General features: G+C 44.5%; 1 protein-coding gene across 1 annotated transcript in view; it reads left to right on the top strand.

Moving 5' to 3' along the window:
• LOC133121743 (ryanodine receptor 2-like) overlaps positions 1-16,729 on the top strand; it is a 174,010-nt gene that overhangs the window by 89,418 nt on the left and 67,863 nt on the right. The window contains exons 15-24 of the mRNA XM_061231182.1: positions 920-1,103; positions 1,777-1,912; positions 2,850-2,945; positions 4,921-5,039; positions 6,464-6,597; positions 7,261-7,502; positions 10,624-10,816; positions 11,872-12,088; positions 12,170-12,274; positions 14,677-14,780. Coding sequence (XP_061087166.1) covers positions 920-1,103; positions 1,777-1,912; positions 2,850-2,945; positions 4,921-5,039; positions 6,464-6,597; positions 7,261-7,502; positions 10,624-10,816; positions 11,872-12,088; positions 12,170-12,274; positions 14,677-14,780 — 1,530 coding nt within the window. The remainder of the gene's footprint in view (positions 1-919; positions 1,104-1,776; positions 1,913-2,849; positions 2,946-4,920; positions 5,040-6,463; positions 6,598-7,260; positions 7,503-10,623; positions 10,817-11,871; positions 12,089-12,169; positions 12,275-14,676; positions 14,781-16,729) is intronic.

Raw genomic sequence — 16,729 nt, 5'->3', positions numbered from 1 at the left:
GACCCCCGAGCCACCCATAGTCACACCCCAAAATGTTCCCCCATCACAGACACAACTCAGACCCCCGAGCCACCCATAGTCACACCCCGAAATGTTCCCCCATCACAGACACAACTCAGACCCCCAAGCCACCCATAGTCACACCCCAAAATGTTCCCCCATCACAGACACAACTCAGACCCCCGAGCCACCCATAGTCACACCCCGAAATGTTCCCCCATCACAGACACAACTCACACCCCCAGCAACCCATAGTCACACCCCGAAATGTTCCCCCATCACAGACACAGCTCACACCCCCGAGCCACCCATAGTCACACCCCGAAATGTTCCCCCATCACAGACACAACTCAGACCCCCGAGCCACCCATAGTCACACCCCAAAATGTTCCCCCATCACAGACACAACTCAGACCCCCAGCAACCCATAGTCACACCCCGAAATGTTCCCCCATCACAGACACAGCTCACACCCCCAGCAACCCATAGTCACACCCCGAAATGTTCCCCCATCACAGACACAGCTCACACCCCCAGCAACCCATAGTCACACCCCGAAATGTTCCCCCATCACAGACGCAACTCAAACCCCCAGCCCTGCTGTCATGCCTGAAACTCTACAAAACCTGAGACAACATCTCATTAAAACGTCCTTTAGTCCATAGAAATCAGAGTGTTTTCTATAAGCCAAGGGACTTTTTCCATAGACCGAGGGCTGTTTTCATAGGCCGAGGGCTTTTTTCCATACTCCCATGACATTTTCCGACAGACGTTTTCTGTAAATGGATATACGTTTTCAACAGATGAAGCATGTTTCCCTTTGCTGACGGACGTCAGTCACCATACCCTTCAACTGAGAATTGTAGCTCTTCTGGGTGTCTTTTGGAACATCAAACCCATTTTTTTGTTGTTTTTTCAGAGGCCTGGATGCCCTGAGCAAAAAAGGGAAGACCTCAACGCTAGATCTGCCAATCGAGTCTGTCAGCCTGAGCCTGCAGGATCTGATTGGCTACTTCCAGCCGCCCGATGAGCATCTAGAACATGAGGACAAGCAAAACAGGCTGCGGGCATTGAAGAACAGACAGAATCTCTTCCAGGAAGAGGTAACTTGGCTAGCTGGCTAACTGTGGTTAAGCAATGGTGACTAATTATCACAGTCATAGTACTCAGACTGGGACTGGAGTAAGGAAAACTGAGGAATATTTGGAACTGACATTCAACGCTGCTGACATTTGATGCACCAGCTGGCCTACTTCCTCTTTAGTGTAATAGTTCTAACACATCCACTGGTCCATTTACTGCACTGCTGCACAATTTTGCCACAAGGTAATTCCCATTTTTGGCTGGATGTGATATACTGTATCTTTCTGGTTCAATCAAAGTCAGGTCGAAAGAAGGAGAAAACAAATTTGTGACGAATTTGAAGATTTTAAGAATTTAGACCGTCTCAGTATTGTGTAGCTATTCTTCTCACACTGAAATAAATCATATAAATAATCTAAAATAGACATACATGCATTAATAACTTGAAAACATGATATAACGGAACTTGCTATACTGTACCTGCATGTATATTCATAAAGATACCGCTAAACTACATTACCCTACATGACAGTACATTACAATACACTACACTAAATGACACTACACTACCATACTACACTTAAACTATAGACTGTAAACGCATACTGTGGGGAAGTATCACGTGTGTGTGTGGTCTGTGTGTGTATGAGAGAGACAGACATACTGTAGCTCGTGTGTGTTTCTCTCTTTAAGGGGATGATTAACTTGGTCCTGGAGTGTATCGACCGTCTACACGTGTACAGCAGCGCTGCTCATTTCTCCGATGTCGCCGGGAAGGAAGCCGGGGAGGCCTGGAAGTCTATCCTAAACTCATTATACGAGCTACTGGGTGAGGACAACTGCTCTCAGCACAATGAGCCCGATCCGGCCTGCTCAGTGCTTTTAAAATCCATGATGCCTGTGCTTTTAGGAGCCCCGCGATACGCCAACAGGGCCTTTTACCCTCTTTCCCGATACGTGCCGTAATGCGCGCGCGGCCATTCACCGTGTCCGCTAATTCAATATCCCAGCCTCGACCGACCGGAGAGAGGGAGGGGGACAGTCGCAGCTGTGTCTGAGTCCCTGAAAAAGACGCCAGTGGTCGGCCTGCTCCTTTCTGAGGGCGGATAATGCCACGTTAAGCAAAATGGAGCCTCCAGCAGAAGCGGCAGAATGCTGTTTATTGCTGTCCGGTTGCTTGCCGTGGCTTTCTGTCTAAACCTGCGCTGGATTTTATGGCCTCATGACTTTTTAATCACCTGTGTGTACTGTATATATATCAAGCCAGTGCAGGTTGTATCAATGAGTTGTTGGTGGGTTGGGGTGGAGCGGAAAGTGCCGGTGAACTGGATGTTTCACAGGAACACACGTTCAGAAGCCAGACTTTACGTGTGTTAGCATTGCAGGGTTTCATAATAGATTGTGATCTTAATGAGATTAGGAATAGGCGTCTAAAGAGGCTCGACACTGCAAGAAGTCTGTATTATCAAGTGTTTTAGCCTTCTGATTTGACTTACAATATTTTTTTCTCTCAAGTAGAAGATATTAGCTTGTTTTAAGTTACGTTTTGCTTGTCAAGTGTAATTGTCTTATCACATTGACAAATCTTTAAATGAGTCAAACTGTCTCACCTCATTGGCAATCTTTTTGTTGTATTTAACGAAAAACTAAAAGATAATAGGTTTTAAGTCTAAATACAAGACTTAATACCTGTTAAGATTGTTTTATTCTTTATGTTTTGCAGTGAAGATATTATTTAATCCTCATCATCCTCTCCTCTTCCTCAGCGGCTTTGATAAGGGGGAACAGGAAGAATTGCGCTCAGTTTTCCGGCTCCTTGGATTGGCTGATCAGCAGGCTGGAGAGGCTGGAGGCCTCATCTGGTACGTACTGGTGCATCCGGGCCCGAGAAACTCCCCTGAACACAACTGCCTGTTTCCTGGATTGTGCTGCATAGGGCTCTGTGCTCACACAGGCCTGTTCAGTCATTCTTCTGTCGGTTGGTAAGACGGTACCAGACCTGGGTCAAATATGTAATTGTATTACATTCAATGACTTTTCTGTGCCCCACTGGTCTTGCCTGGTGCAACTGAGCCAACCAAGACGACCAGAAGGTGGGGTTTGCATTTTTTGAGTGTTTCATAGGTTCCAACACACCAGACAGGCACAGTAAAGAAAAGTATTTGAATCCAATACAATTAAGTATTTAACGCAGGCCTATGACTCTCACTGTGAGTGTGAATATGTTAGCAGCTCATGTGTATCAGTAAACAGTACGCACGGCTTATTATATGCCTCCCACACGAGGGATGATTTTTGTAGGATGAAAATATATACGCATGAAGCGTATTAAGTCACATTTCATTGTGGTCAAATGGGTCTCCCACATCACCACTGCAGTCACCACGTGACTTCCACCCTGTTACACAATGCGTATTGTGACTTGCCTACCACATTGGTAAAAACCCATTCAATGTTAATGGATCAACTCACAAAATGGACCCTCCCCACAAACAATCTGTGCTGTTGTAGGTCACCACTCATACACACCACTCCTACACTAAGTGAATTTTGCTTGTTGGGGGTTGAGTTGGGGGTTCTTGTCATGGTTCATAGCATTCTATATGGTAAACAGAGTGCTTTATTTTGTTACTGTTAATAAACAAAATAAAATGTTCCAGAATTAATAGTATGGGATAGAACCACAGTGTTGGTCACGCGCAGGATACAGTGAGGACCTGTATTACTGTACACTCGAGCTCTCCATCGGCAAGCGGAAAAAAACCAAAGCGCTGCGTCGATGTTGAAGAGCCAAGCGGGCCGCAGGGAACGTGGGCAGCGCGGAAATAGGCCGCTCGTTCCGCTATCTATTTCCGCGTGCGGCGCTCCTGCGGATACTCTCGGCCCACGTGTGTGTGTGTGGGGGGGGTGGGGGGTGGGGGTGGGGGGGCGGGAGCTCCCGTCAGCGAGGGGGGGAGAGAGAGCGACACTGCCTGGGCCCCCACGCGGGGAGTGGGCGTGCGACAGCTGTGGAGGGGGGCCGATCTCTTTAAATCCGCCGGACCGTGAAATCCGAGCGTACGGAGCGCTCTCTCCGCGATGCGGGCGGCCCCGCTTTCGGCGGGGAACGGGCTCAGTTTTGGGAGCCGCATTATGTAACCCGCTGGCCCTACGCTAAAGTTTCCCCCCCCTGCACCGCGGGCGGCTGCGGCCGCCCAGTAAACGCCTGTTGGAGCTCTGCAGCAGGGCTCAGAGCTCTGCCTCGCGGGTCAATTACGGGGAGAAGTGCGCCTGAGCCCTCCTCTATCTCCTGATCTGAGTGCTACTCTGTGTGAAAGGACTGCAAAGTTTCAATACAAAAACGCCGTGAATGCGGCTCGCTGGCAGTTAGCTTGACGGGAAGCCTTTTCTTTTTCCGTCGCAGAAGCGCGATGGGCTTCGTCGAATAGGAATGAGTCACTGGATGGCAGAAGAAGAAGGGGGGGGGAAATAACCCTCCCCCGAGTTGCTTTTGGTTGGGTGACTCAGAACGCCAGCCCCGTCCCACTCAGTTTAGTCAGATGGCAACAGACGGCTTTTCTGGGCCCCCACTGGCTGGCTTGTGACAGAGAGTCCTACAGGCTCTGTTATTTTCTACCGCTAATTCCCCTCATAGGGAAACTGAGCGGGACTGCAATCCCAGCCTAGCCGGAGGGAAAACACATCTTATGCGTTCATCTCACTTACGGTATTATGCCAGAGTAATACTGAAGTAACAGAGCGTTTAGGCCTTTTGTTTTCTCCCCCTGTTTTCTGGAGCCACATGATGCCCAATTGTGTGTGTGATTATCTGCTGTCCTGTCTGTTGACCACGTTTAGGGATTCTGGAGGTTTTGCACTGCGTTCTTGTGGAAAGTCCAGAGGCCCTCAACATCATCAAAGAGGGCCACATTAAGTCTATCATCTCCCTCCTGGACAAGCACGGGCGGAATCACAAGGTATGGAGGGGCAGTGTCATAATCACAATTAGCTCAATTAAAAACTAAAACATAACAAAGTTACATGCAGTTAATGTAAAGGAGTGAGCTGATTCTCATTTTGATGATGAGGTGTGAAACGCATTTAGCTTTACACATACAGTAAGCCTTTCCTTTAGCCTTCATATTATGTTTGAGGTCAATTTGACCCCAATCAGTATTTGAATCTTTGACTCTTAAAAACCAGTTAACCTTTTTTCCATCATGATATTGTAGGATTTTTCTAATTTTCTAATTTGGTGAGATGAAAGAAGATACATGCAATAAACATAATGCTATGTTTTCAAAAGGCATGTACCAACTTTGCATTAAAAGATGTGAGGTTATTTTTACTGTCTGTAGCTGTAAGAAATGTACGAAAATATACAACCATTTTTTTTTTTTTTGCGGATTTCTATGTGGATGATTCTGGTGGCAGTTTCCCAGAGAGGTGTCAAACTTACTCAGACTCTAAAATTGGATGTTTTTCACATTTCTTCATATTTAGAGATAAAATGCTAGTCATTTGGGAGACTATCAGAATGTGACACGCAAAGTGTCAAAATCTTTGCATTACAAACATTTTGTGTCTATTTAAACTGTTGGGGTTAATTTGACCCCGAACAGAAAAGCCGTCATAAAATCATAACATAACATGAGGGTCAAGGACGTTTGTAGGGTAGTGGGTGCTACCTCACTCCGGAAAAATTACGATAAAACCATATACATCTGATACACCTGCTCAGAGATAAATGCACCTTCCCCTGTGCTCATTTCATATCGCAAATACGCCACCCTTAGATGCAAAGGATGTTTTTATTTTATTCAAACAGTACCCTTTTCAGTTCGTTATTTTTGAACGGATAGCAGTTTTCAAGCTGGAGATTGAGTTGCACATGAAATGCTTATATTTGCTATAATCACACTTTAAAGAAATATAGCTAATGGACTTATTTATGTTCTGAAAAATAAAGCACTTTACCAAATATAGCAAAATTATTTTCTTCTTTTATATTACCATGAGATTTAAATAGAATGGATGATTGCGCTGCTCCTGATGGCAAATGCTGTAGTGTACTTCAAAGTGATTATGCTTAACTGTGCCCAATTTTTCTACTGAAGTACACTACTTGAATGTGTGCTTTGTGCACTGTGTTCGTTGTGAGATGCTTCATGAATAATGCAATTCAACTACTCAATTGTGTGTGTCCTATTGTCACTGGCTGGCTAGGGAAATAAACTTCTTGATCGCATTGGTGATGCGCTGCTAATGTATGGGTGTATGGTGCTGTGTGTGTGTGTGTGTGTGTGTGTGTGTGTGCAGATGTGTACCTGTAGAGTGCATTACTGTGGTTACTGCATGTATTACGCTTGTGAAATGTACTAACATGCATCGTGTGTGTCAGGTCCTGGACGTTCTCTGCTCCTTGTGTGTGTGTCACGGCGTGGCGGTGCGGTCCAACCAGCATCTTATCTGTGACAACCTGCTGCCAGGACGGGACCTGCTCCTCCAGACACGGCTGGTGAACCACGTCAGCAGGTACCGCAGTGCCCGGCCCTCCCCTGGTTCCCTGTCAGCCTTCACACTTCGCTGGCTGCTCAAAACAACCGGCTCTGCACCCTTCAAACTATACATCAAGGGTGTCCGATCTTGTCTGAAAAGGGCCGGTGTGGGTGCCGGTTTTTGTTTTAGCCCTGAGCTAAGACACCCGATTCTACTTATCAAGGCCTTGATTGAAGACTGTGATTATTTAATTAGTTGAATCAGGTCTCGTAGTGCTGGGTTAAAATAATATAGAATAATTGGGTTGAATAATATTGGACACCTCTGCTATAGATAGACATTTTGGACTTTTACACTATTCTATGCAAGCTTCAGTTTTTTCTGTATGCTCACTGCAAATAATTACTGTCGTAACAAGACTTTTTTCATCTTGTAATACATCATACTGTAAAAACTTGACATCTTCTAGAAAATATCTCCTGTTGTAAGTTACTGTTTGCTTGACAACTGAAATTTTCTGTTTCCATTGGCAAACTTTGAAACGAGTCAATCTGTGTTACCTCATTGGCAATGGTTTTGTCTTATTTGGCATAAAAGTAAGCAAGTCTCAATATAAAACTCAAATGCTTGTTGAGATTGGCTTATTCTTTGGGTTTTGCAGTGCATGAATAATCATGTTTCCTTCCTGCTCTTGGAAAGCATGCGGCCAAACATCTTCCTGGGCATCAGCGAAGGCTCCGCCCAGTACAGGAAGTGGTACTACGAGCTCATTGTGGACCAGGTGGAGACCTTCGTCACGGCAGAGCCCACCCACCTGCGCGTCGGCTGGGCGACCACCGACGGGTACTCCCCCTACCCCGGGGGCGGAGAGGGCTGGGGGGGCAACGGCGTGGGCGACGACCTCTACTCCTACAGCTTCGACGGGCTTCACCTCTGGTCAGGTACGGAGGGACCTGGGTTGGGTTGCACCAGCTTTTCCTCAGTTCTTCCTTAAGTTGGAATAGGTTTTTAGCTCACTGTGCGGTTTTAGTAGCTACTAGTTAGTTTACAACAGCGGCTAAATTTGGTTACACCATGTACAAGACTTGGCTAGTAGGGCAGAAACTCTTTGTAAAGTAATGTACAAGATTGTGTTGATGTTGATTGGTCCAATCACTGAACTGGAACAGACATAACCTGTAACCGTTGCATCCAATATTGTGTCATGTAGAACGCACGTCTCAATTTCCCCATAGGCTATAAACCCATGTCTTTTTCTACCAAACAAAAGGGTTTACAGTAAGACAAAGAAGACAAAGTTTCAACCAATTCTACAACATATTCAAATTGGTCTGCCATTGAAACATTATTAATTACAATTATTCTTGGTCAATGGCTTGCATAAATGTTTAGTTCATGCATAGGGTTATGTTCTTATTATGTTGCGTGGTGCAACAGGTTTTTATTGTTCTTAGATTTGCATTAAAACTAGATATTACAACTATGGTCTTACTTATTCATCGCTGCTGCAACTGGCCCCTGGCCCATGTGTCTACTGCAGGTGTGGTTTTTGTGTGTATTTTTCTGTTTTCAACACTAAGCTTGGTTACGCTGAAAATACAAGTGAGTGCTGCTGTGAGTCACAGATAGGACTGCCTTACAAGTCGCTTATCAACCAGTGCAGCCCCCTGCTAATCTCGCTGCTGTCTCTGGTATGGTACCATTTTTGTGTTTTTACTATACAAATACACTGTCTTTATTGACAGTACCTTCATAGGACTGTAAAAGATATACAATACTGTAGCACCAGCAAAGAACTGATTTTGGTTTACAGTTCTCTTGAGGTGTATTACAATGATAGCACTCAAAGATGCTGGGTGTGAGCTTCACTTGGGCAAGGTACTTTTCCTGAATTGCCACAGTAAAAAATCTAGCTGTATAAATAGATTGTATATGGAAACAATGTTATTCTGGATTAGTGTCTGCTAAATGCTGAAATTCAAAGTACTGTATGTATACAGTACTGTGCAGAAGTCTTAGGCACCCTAGACTTTATTATATATATGTTTATTTTTTGTGTGTGTTAGTATAAAAGAATACATTTGAGATTTCCAAATATTCATTTTCCAAAAGATTCAATTTTAGAGACATTTTTGTATTTAATTTTAAAAAGTAACATATTACTGTAAGCAATTCACTACTTTTTACCCAAAAACTTGATCAAGGCTGTCTGAGATCAGAAGCAAGGAGCCAACCAAAGTCTGCAGAAGACTTTGTTCTCAAGCAAGTTCTCCAACATGCTTGGAACGACCTCCCTGCTGATTGTCTTATAGAACTGCAGGACAGCGTTGGCTATCTCAGAGAAGTGATGTAGTTTTAACACCAAAAAATAGTGATTTGATTCAGTTTTTAAATATTCTGCCAAATTACTAAAATGTTATGTCAAATGTATAGTACGTTTATTTAGGACCTTTCATTGAATTATTTTTGAAAGAATCTTATATGTACAGATTGTTATACTGGTGCCTAAGACTTTTTCACAGTACTGTATATGTATTGCAAGTCAGAAGCGGCAAGCTTTGAATATGTACAGTATTATAAGTATTTGCTGACTTTCAGTCTTTCGTACCGTATCTCTGCGGAAGTGTTTCGGTTGTTTGGCGGTTATTATCTCTAAGGAAGTGGTGAGAGTCGGGGGCATCAGTGATGCCTGAGAGCGTATAAAGGTCAGGCCTTCTGCAGGCCTGTCTGACACTTCACCGTACGTCCTATTAAGGAAAGCGCCACGACCGCGGAGCGTTGCCTTCGCCCCGGTCTTCAGCCTCCTGCCAGGCTGCGGTCCCAATGTGAGCCCACGCGCTGTGAGAGAGGAGGAGTGTGAGAAAGCCAATCACAGAACCTCACCGGAAGAAGAGAGCTTGGCCACGTTTCAAAACACACAGCCCACCCAAAGTGCTTATACATGTGAAGGTTAATGGCCAATGTGTCAAATACTGTTGCTAAGGGAAACTACATGATGGCATACTTATTCATATAGATTACACCTATGTTATTGCATAGCTGGGAGAGCAGTAATCGGTAGCATACGCTGCTGTGTATGTTCCACACAGCTGTGTGCTGCTTTTTACTTAAATTCTGGCAGTGAGGACAACAGTGATCATGGAATATTCGTACACATTTTTATTAATCAATGAGGATATTATTTTCTCAATAAAAATATTAACAGAGACATTGATGGCCTCTTTCAATATAAATCAGAAAGTTTTGCTAAATGTACTCAAAATGCATGTCAAAGCTCATGGCAAGGTGAAGATTTCCAAATGCAGTTCAATTTGTGTGGTAGATTGAGCTTGCCTGTGTAGCTAGTTCATCCTACTATAAAAAGTGTGCAAAATACCTGTTTTTAGTGATGGGGGGTAGGTACTGTCAAAACACATTGGGCATTTCTGTGGGGGCGTGGATGGGGAGGTCTGAGGTAAGGGAGCGAGTCATTCCCAATACACAACTGCGTGCATTTGCTGCCCTACATTGTATAATAGTGTTTTTTCAAATAGCTTTGAAGGGCATATGTTAATACAGAATACCTGGATCACGCAAATACATAATACAGTCAGCATGCTGTTGATATAGGAATGTGTTATATGAACAACATTATCACAGTTTGACAAATCTAAAAGCCAGAGGTCATTTGAATCATGCAGTAAATGTATGTTGGGAAGCTGGGTGGATGACCTGACTTGGTAGCATTATGTCACTCATCCTAGATTCCCGTGTATAAACCAGGGTTGGGTAGGAGAGCCATGAAAATAGTGTGAGGTACAGTATATTTCCCTTCCTCCTGTGGAGGATATTGATATTTTGCTTCAGGAGCAACAAGGAGATAAATCCCACTCTTGGCAAGCTTCCCGTGACATATATTATCGGCTTTTCATTTTTCACCAAAGCAAACAGCACACGATCGGCATAAACCAGGCCCGTCGGCTTCTTTAAGAGACGCGGCTGACGCCAGGCGTGTCTTCATCTCCGTCCGCGGCTGTTTGAGGTGATCTCCGGGCTGTGCTTGTGTTCCCCGTGTACGGACAGGCTGCATCGCGCGCACGGTGAGCTCGCCCAACCAGCACCTCCTCCGGGCCGACGACGTGGTCAGCTGCTGCCTGGACCTCAGCGCCCCCAGCATCTCCTTCCGCATCAACGGGCAGCCCGTCCAGGGCATGTTCGAGAACTTCAACTCCGACGGGCTCTTCTTCCCCGTCACCAGCTTCTCGGCGGGGGTGAAGTGAGTGTTTTTCCGCCCTGGTATTTATTGGGCCTCGTAAACGCCGGGGCCTCCATTAGCGTTCTTTGGCTTCTCGATGTGTCTTCGGCCTTGGCCATTAGGCCTCGGTACTTAATCACACGCTCAACTCTGTCCAATAATTGTTCAATTATTAATATCTCACTGAAAAAATTTAGCACAAGAGCAGACAGACTGCCATGAATGGGGTATACTTTGTCATAATGCAATTACACAAGTTCCCTGAAGCTGTAGGTTAATTGTTTTAGTATTGATTTCGTATTACTCTGCTTTCATCCATACTGCTGACTTGGGAAAGGTACTGTCCGATGCAGCCGCATTGTGAAGACCCAGTAAGAGGAGCAGGGTTGGTTGGTTGGTTTTGTTGTGTGGCTGATCTATCAAAGGGAGGCTAATCGGATTGCAGAAGTGCCGTGGATGATCGCAGGACTGAGGCTCTTAGACAATGGCGGATTCGGTGTTGAATTTATGGATCACGTTCAAGAAATGCCCACTTTGTCTGCAGCCATATATCACTACCCACTAGTAATTGAATTGCCGGAAAATCTTTGCCATCTGCAGGGACACGAAAAGCACCTTTGCATCCGATTCACAAAACTAGGGTGGGCGAGCTTTACAGACACAGCCTGACTGCTTACAGAAAATTTCGGGAGCTGGAGGAAGTATTTTGTGGAAGTATTTAAAATGGGTAGAGTAAACAACAGTGGGGAGTAAATTGGTTTCACACAGAGATATTTTGGTCAATAAATTCGATTTCAAATGACAGACAATAGATAATAACCTATTGTCTATCACTAATCTAAATCACACAGGGAGAATATGGTTGTTCTTTTTTGCATTAAGCAAATATTTCTCTTAATTTGACACAATTAGGAGATTTCTAGTCTGGCCTACTAGAAAAAGCTAAGCTCGGAGCCAGAAATGCCCTTTTACAATTTCACATTAAACAGCAGTATTCAGGTACACTGGCTCACAGCCTGTCCAAACAGCGAGCACAAATGACTATAAACTCCTCCGTGTCCGCTTCCTGCTCGCAGAGTGCGCTTCCTGTTGGGCGGGCGGCACGGAGAGTTCAAGTTTCTCCCGCCCCCGGGGTACGCCCCTTGCTTCGAGGCGGTGCTGCCTCGGGAGAAGCTGAGGGTGGAACACAGCCAGGAGTACAAGCAGGACCACGGTGGGATGCGCGACCTGCTAGGCCCGACCGTGTCCCTCACGCAAGCGGCCTTCACCCCCACGCCCGTGGACACCAGCCAGGTAAGACTCCGTCTTAGCGCCGCCCAGAGACCCCGTCCCAGGGCTGGCCCTGACTCTGGTGTTGTCGGTCTTGTTTGTTAGATCGTTCTGCCCCCTCACTTGGAGCGGATCCGGGAGAAGTTGGCCGAGAACATCCACGAGCTCTGGGTCATGAATAAGATTGAACTTGGCTGGACGTACGGGACTGTGAGTACTTACTTACGGGCTACTTAGGCTGCTAATTCCTTACATTTTCTTTTGGCCCAAAGTCCTAGGGAATGCAGTCTCTGTCCCTTTCATTATGTTAGTTGCTGTTTGGCATATGGCCTTATACTGGGGGTAAATCAGGCCAGGCTAATCACATGACCATAACAAATGGTAAAAGGTTGGCATTTATATAGCGCTGTACAATTGATGCTTCTCATTCACCCATTCATACACACACTTACACACCAACGGTGATTGGCATGCATGGCACCAACCAGCTGAGCCAATGTCGTAACAAACATCCATATTGTACTTATATTATAACATATACTATAGTGTATATTTCATAATGGCTACTCATAATTTTCATACTGAGAGACAAGCTTAACATTCACTTGCTGTAAAACAAGCAGTGTTTTCAGTAGTGGAAAACAGTGTCACAATTGGTCTTGCCTTTCGGCGGCCCAGATGTTCCTCCAACAAGAACGAAAATGATGGAGGAAACCAAAGGCCTGAAGCCACTCTGAGCGCAACAGGCGGCGTGTATCAGCATGAGAAGTAGCCTGTCTCTACTCAGCGGTCCGACGGAGAGGGGGTAGCCAGCCAGCCAGCAGTGGATGGCCGGAGGGGTTAGGAGCATAGGCGGGAATGATGATAGACCTACTGGAGCCGTGTCGCTAACAGACAGTGGGGCAGGATAAGGGGTTTTCACTGGACCTGGGCCATCGCCTTTAGCCAAAGAAATTTGGCTGGTGGGGTGACAGGGTTGGCGAGCCAGGCCAGATTTAGGGGTTATGGATGAGGTGGAGGGGCGTAGTAGTATTGCCTATACTACCAGCCAGGAGAGATTTATATTGGTGTGATTGGGAAGGCCTCAGAGCCTGAGCCAAAGGCTGTGTGTTAGGCCAACAGACCAGCCTGCCTATGGACAGCAGAGCTTGGAGAAACCAACGTCCTTGACATTGACTTACAAACAAGTAAAGAATGTACTTTTTCCTCACAAGCACAGCCGGCAAGTTCAAACACCAAATTGTTTTTGTCATGCATTTAATTGTCGACAGCCAAGCGGAAGGCAGAATGCTGATTGAATCCAGGCTCAGGTTGATAGAAGGTGGTATCATGTGTGATACACCCCCGCAAGGCTGCTCTTAAGCTCCGGCTTCTTGCACACCAGCATTCGTTTTTAAAATGGAGGAGAGGACGGGCGAGAAAGGCACGCAGTCGGCACAGTGTTGGCAGAGCTTCATTACAGCTTCTGCGTCATTAGTGTGGGAGTATGGCTCCTGGCATGTTCTCGTGTAGCGCTTGCATTAAGTGCGCGCTGAATGAAATCCGACACGCGCTCCTTGGGGGATTCAGTGACGAGAATGTAATCAATGGGCTGATAAAAGTGGCTCGCCTTATGCAGTGGGACAGAGTTCTGGACCTGCAGGGAGGGACTCAAGCTGGATTTTAGACACGGAATTGGAAAATTTGCCGGCTCTTTTCCACATAAAATGAAATGCTTGGGTATAATTATTAATAATAATAAATTTTATTTGTGAAGTGCTTTTCCCACACTCAAAGCACTGTACAGTACAAAAAAATACAAAACACGAAACACAACACAAATATCAATAATTAGACAGTTTATTATTATTGATTTAAATCAAGTAGCTAAATTTTATTCGAGAAAAATGATGGCAGCTTTCTGAACAGAATATCTCACAGCAATGTTGTAACCATTATAATTATACTGTAGAAGTATATTCCCATTATCACCACTGAATGTGCTAAACAAAATGTATTGGTTGTTTTGTACTTGAGCTGAATTTCCAATGCAGTGCTACAAGTAATCAATTTGTGGGTAACATTCTGGTAATGTGATTATTGTGTGAACTTCCATATTTCATGCTCATTCACTTTCACAAAATGACAAGGCTTATCAGGTAGAATGTAATTCCACACACACATGCACACACATGCACACACATACACACACACACACCACGTGCAGAGATGTCCTGAGAGCCTAATTTACGGACATATTTGTCATTCCATCCTTCCCAGGGGAAACTGTTTCTTCAGGCTCGTAGGGGTGCCTCTGTGCCTATGCTCTGGAGAGGCACACTGCTAATTAAGACTTCTGCTGCAGCCACACACAGCTCCCCAACACCTGTCACTCTCACATTTAACAATGGGATTGTTGTGGCTTCACTTCCAAGCACCATTCCCTAATACATAAATGTTTATGACAAGGCTGAAGAGTGGTACAGAATTGTACTACTACACTAGAGACCACTATAGAGAGACTGCAATAATTCAAGAGACATTAATTATTATTATTAATGAATTCATTATTAAGTCAATTAAAATGGCTTAAGAAAACAGATAATCTCTAACCTTTTTTCTTGTACCTTTAGGTGCGAGATGACAACAAGAGACAGCACCCCTGCCTGGTGGAGTTCTCCAAGCTTCCAGAACAAGAGCGCAGTTACAACCTGCAGATGTCACTGGAAACCCTGAAGTAAGCTTCTACAGTCCATTGCTTTCAGAAAGGAAATAACATTCCACAACAAGGGAAACAAGCTACTATACAATGGATTTGAATCTTGGCCTGTTGAACACGTTGAATGTTTCAGAATCTTTCAGACAATATTTGCTCAGTAATTAATCATTTTTCACAGTAAGGGCTCAATTTAGCCTATTGAAATGAGCTTTGGCTTTCAAACTCATATTGTTCTATAGGAGAGAAAGCAATTTCATAGCTCAGTGTTAAGAAGGAAACCAGTTGTGCTTTGATCCAATAGAAGCACTAGATTTCACTGCAGTGAGTGGCTCAGGAGAAGTACTATGGGGTGAGGGATTGATGTCATGGCTTGGTGCACTCTGTGCCCTGACCCTGCAACCATTCAGCTCTGTCAATACTGCCGCTAACATTTAGCGAGTAGAACCTTCGCCTCACAGCAAGAAGGTTTGAAGTCCAGTTCCTGGCCGAGGACGTTTCTTTGTGGAGTTACGATGTTTTCCCTGTGTCCGCATGGGTTTCCTCCGGGTACTTTTCCCACAGTCCAAAGACATGCGAATTAGACTAATTAGAGTCTAAGTTGTCCTTGGGGTATGAATGTGTGAATGAATATGTGTGAGCCCTGAGGTGGATTGGTGACCTATCCAGGGTGTATTGCTGTCTGCTATCCAATGACTGCTGGGATAGGGACCAGTCCTCCCAGGAGCCTGACCAGGAGTAAGAAGTAGAAAATGGATCATTGGATGTATTTATAATTGATTTTAGATTGATCTCTGTAATCACAGCTTTATTAATAATTAGAGATGTTATCTCCTACAAGGGCCTGTATTGTTCCTTTAAAGTCTAATAGAAGGAATCGCTAATTATACAATGTGATAATTTGCTACTTAATGCTAGCGATTGCGTGGCATGTGTATGATTAAAAATGAAATGCCATGGTGTTTAATTGTAAGATTAATCTTCAGATTAAAGATGTTATTGTCGCAAGTGTCACATTGAACAAACTGAGCAGATTTTCAGTAGTCGACAGGGAGCGTATGCTCTGATTATTGCAATGGAGGATACAGTGTCTGAAAAGAGATAAACTGGATTTATGCAAAAATGTTTATTACAGAATAGATTTTTTCTTTGTGGGTTGAACAATTGCAAGCGATTTGATCGAAAAGACCCTTACACTTTCATTACTTTGCAGCATTTAGCAGCCACTCTTATCAAGAGTGACTTACACAAATGATTTTTCTGCACAAAATGCATTTATAAATCTGGATATTTTTACCGAAGCAATTCAAGTTAAGTGTCTTGTTCAAGAGTACAAAAGCAGCCGTACTACTGGAAATCTAATGCACAAATGTTAAAGCTCAATACATTCCCAAACCATTACACCACACTGTCACTCCTGCACTGCACTGCTAACCGTCGACGGAACAGTCAGTGTCACATTCTGTGAACTCAATTTCACCGCTATCCAGATACACAATTTCAGTCGCAATTTGAAACCGTTAGGGACGACTTTGTCCGTTTTAATGAATTCCATAATACCAGGAATGGGCTTACCAGCAGGAGACACCGAGATCAGATGTAACGGAGCGCTGTATAAATGCGAAAATGCGTTTGTGACCTGAATTTGAGCGTCAGACACGACTGAAGTCTTTACTTTAATTAAATCTCTCACATTTTAATGGTGTGTGTGATAGACGGAGACACGGAGACACTGGAAACTGGACACTTTTTTTGCATATAGATTCTAAGTCATTGCACCCCCCTCAGAGATGTGAAAAGGATTACTAATCGATTTTACAGTATACTTCTTAGCGGACCGCCATTACCTTTGGACTAGAGAGTCTCAACAGTCAAAGGTCATATCATAGGTCACGAAAAGCCAATTCCGATTCTGCTCTGACGATGTGCATTAGAGAGAGACTTTTTTGTACATCAGGGGAAATGTACAA

This window comes from Conger conger, chromosome 2 (assembly GCF_963514075.1).
Source record: "Conger conger chromosome 2, fConCon1.1, whole genome shotgun sequence".
NCBI classification, from domain to species: Eukaryota; Metazoa; Chordata; class Actinopteri; order Anguilliformes; family Congridae; genus Conger; species Conger conger.
This window is presented reverse-complemented; position numbering and strand designations above follow the sequence as displayed.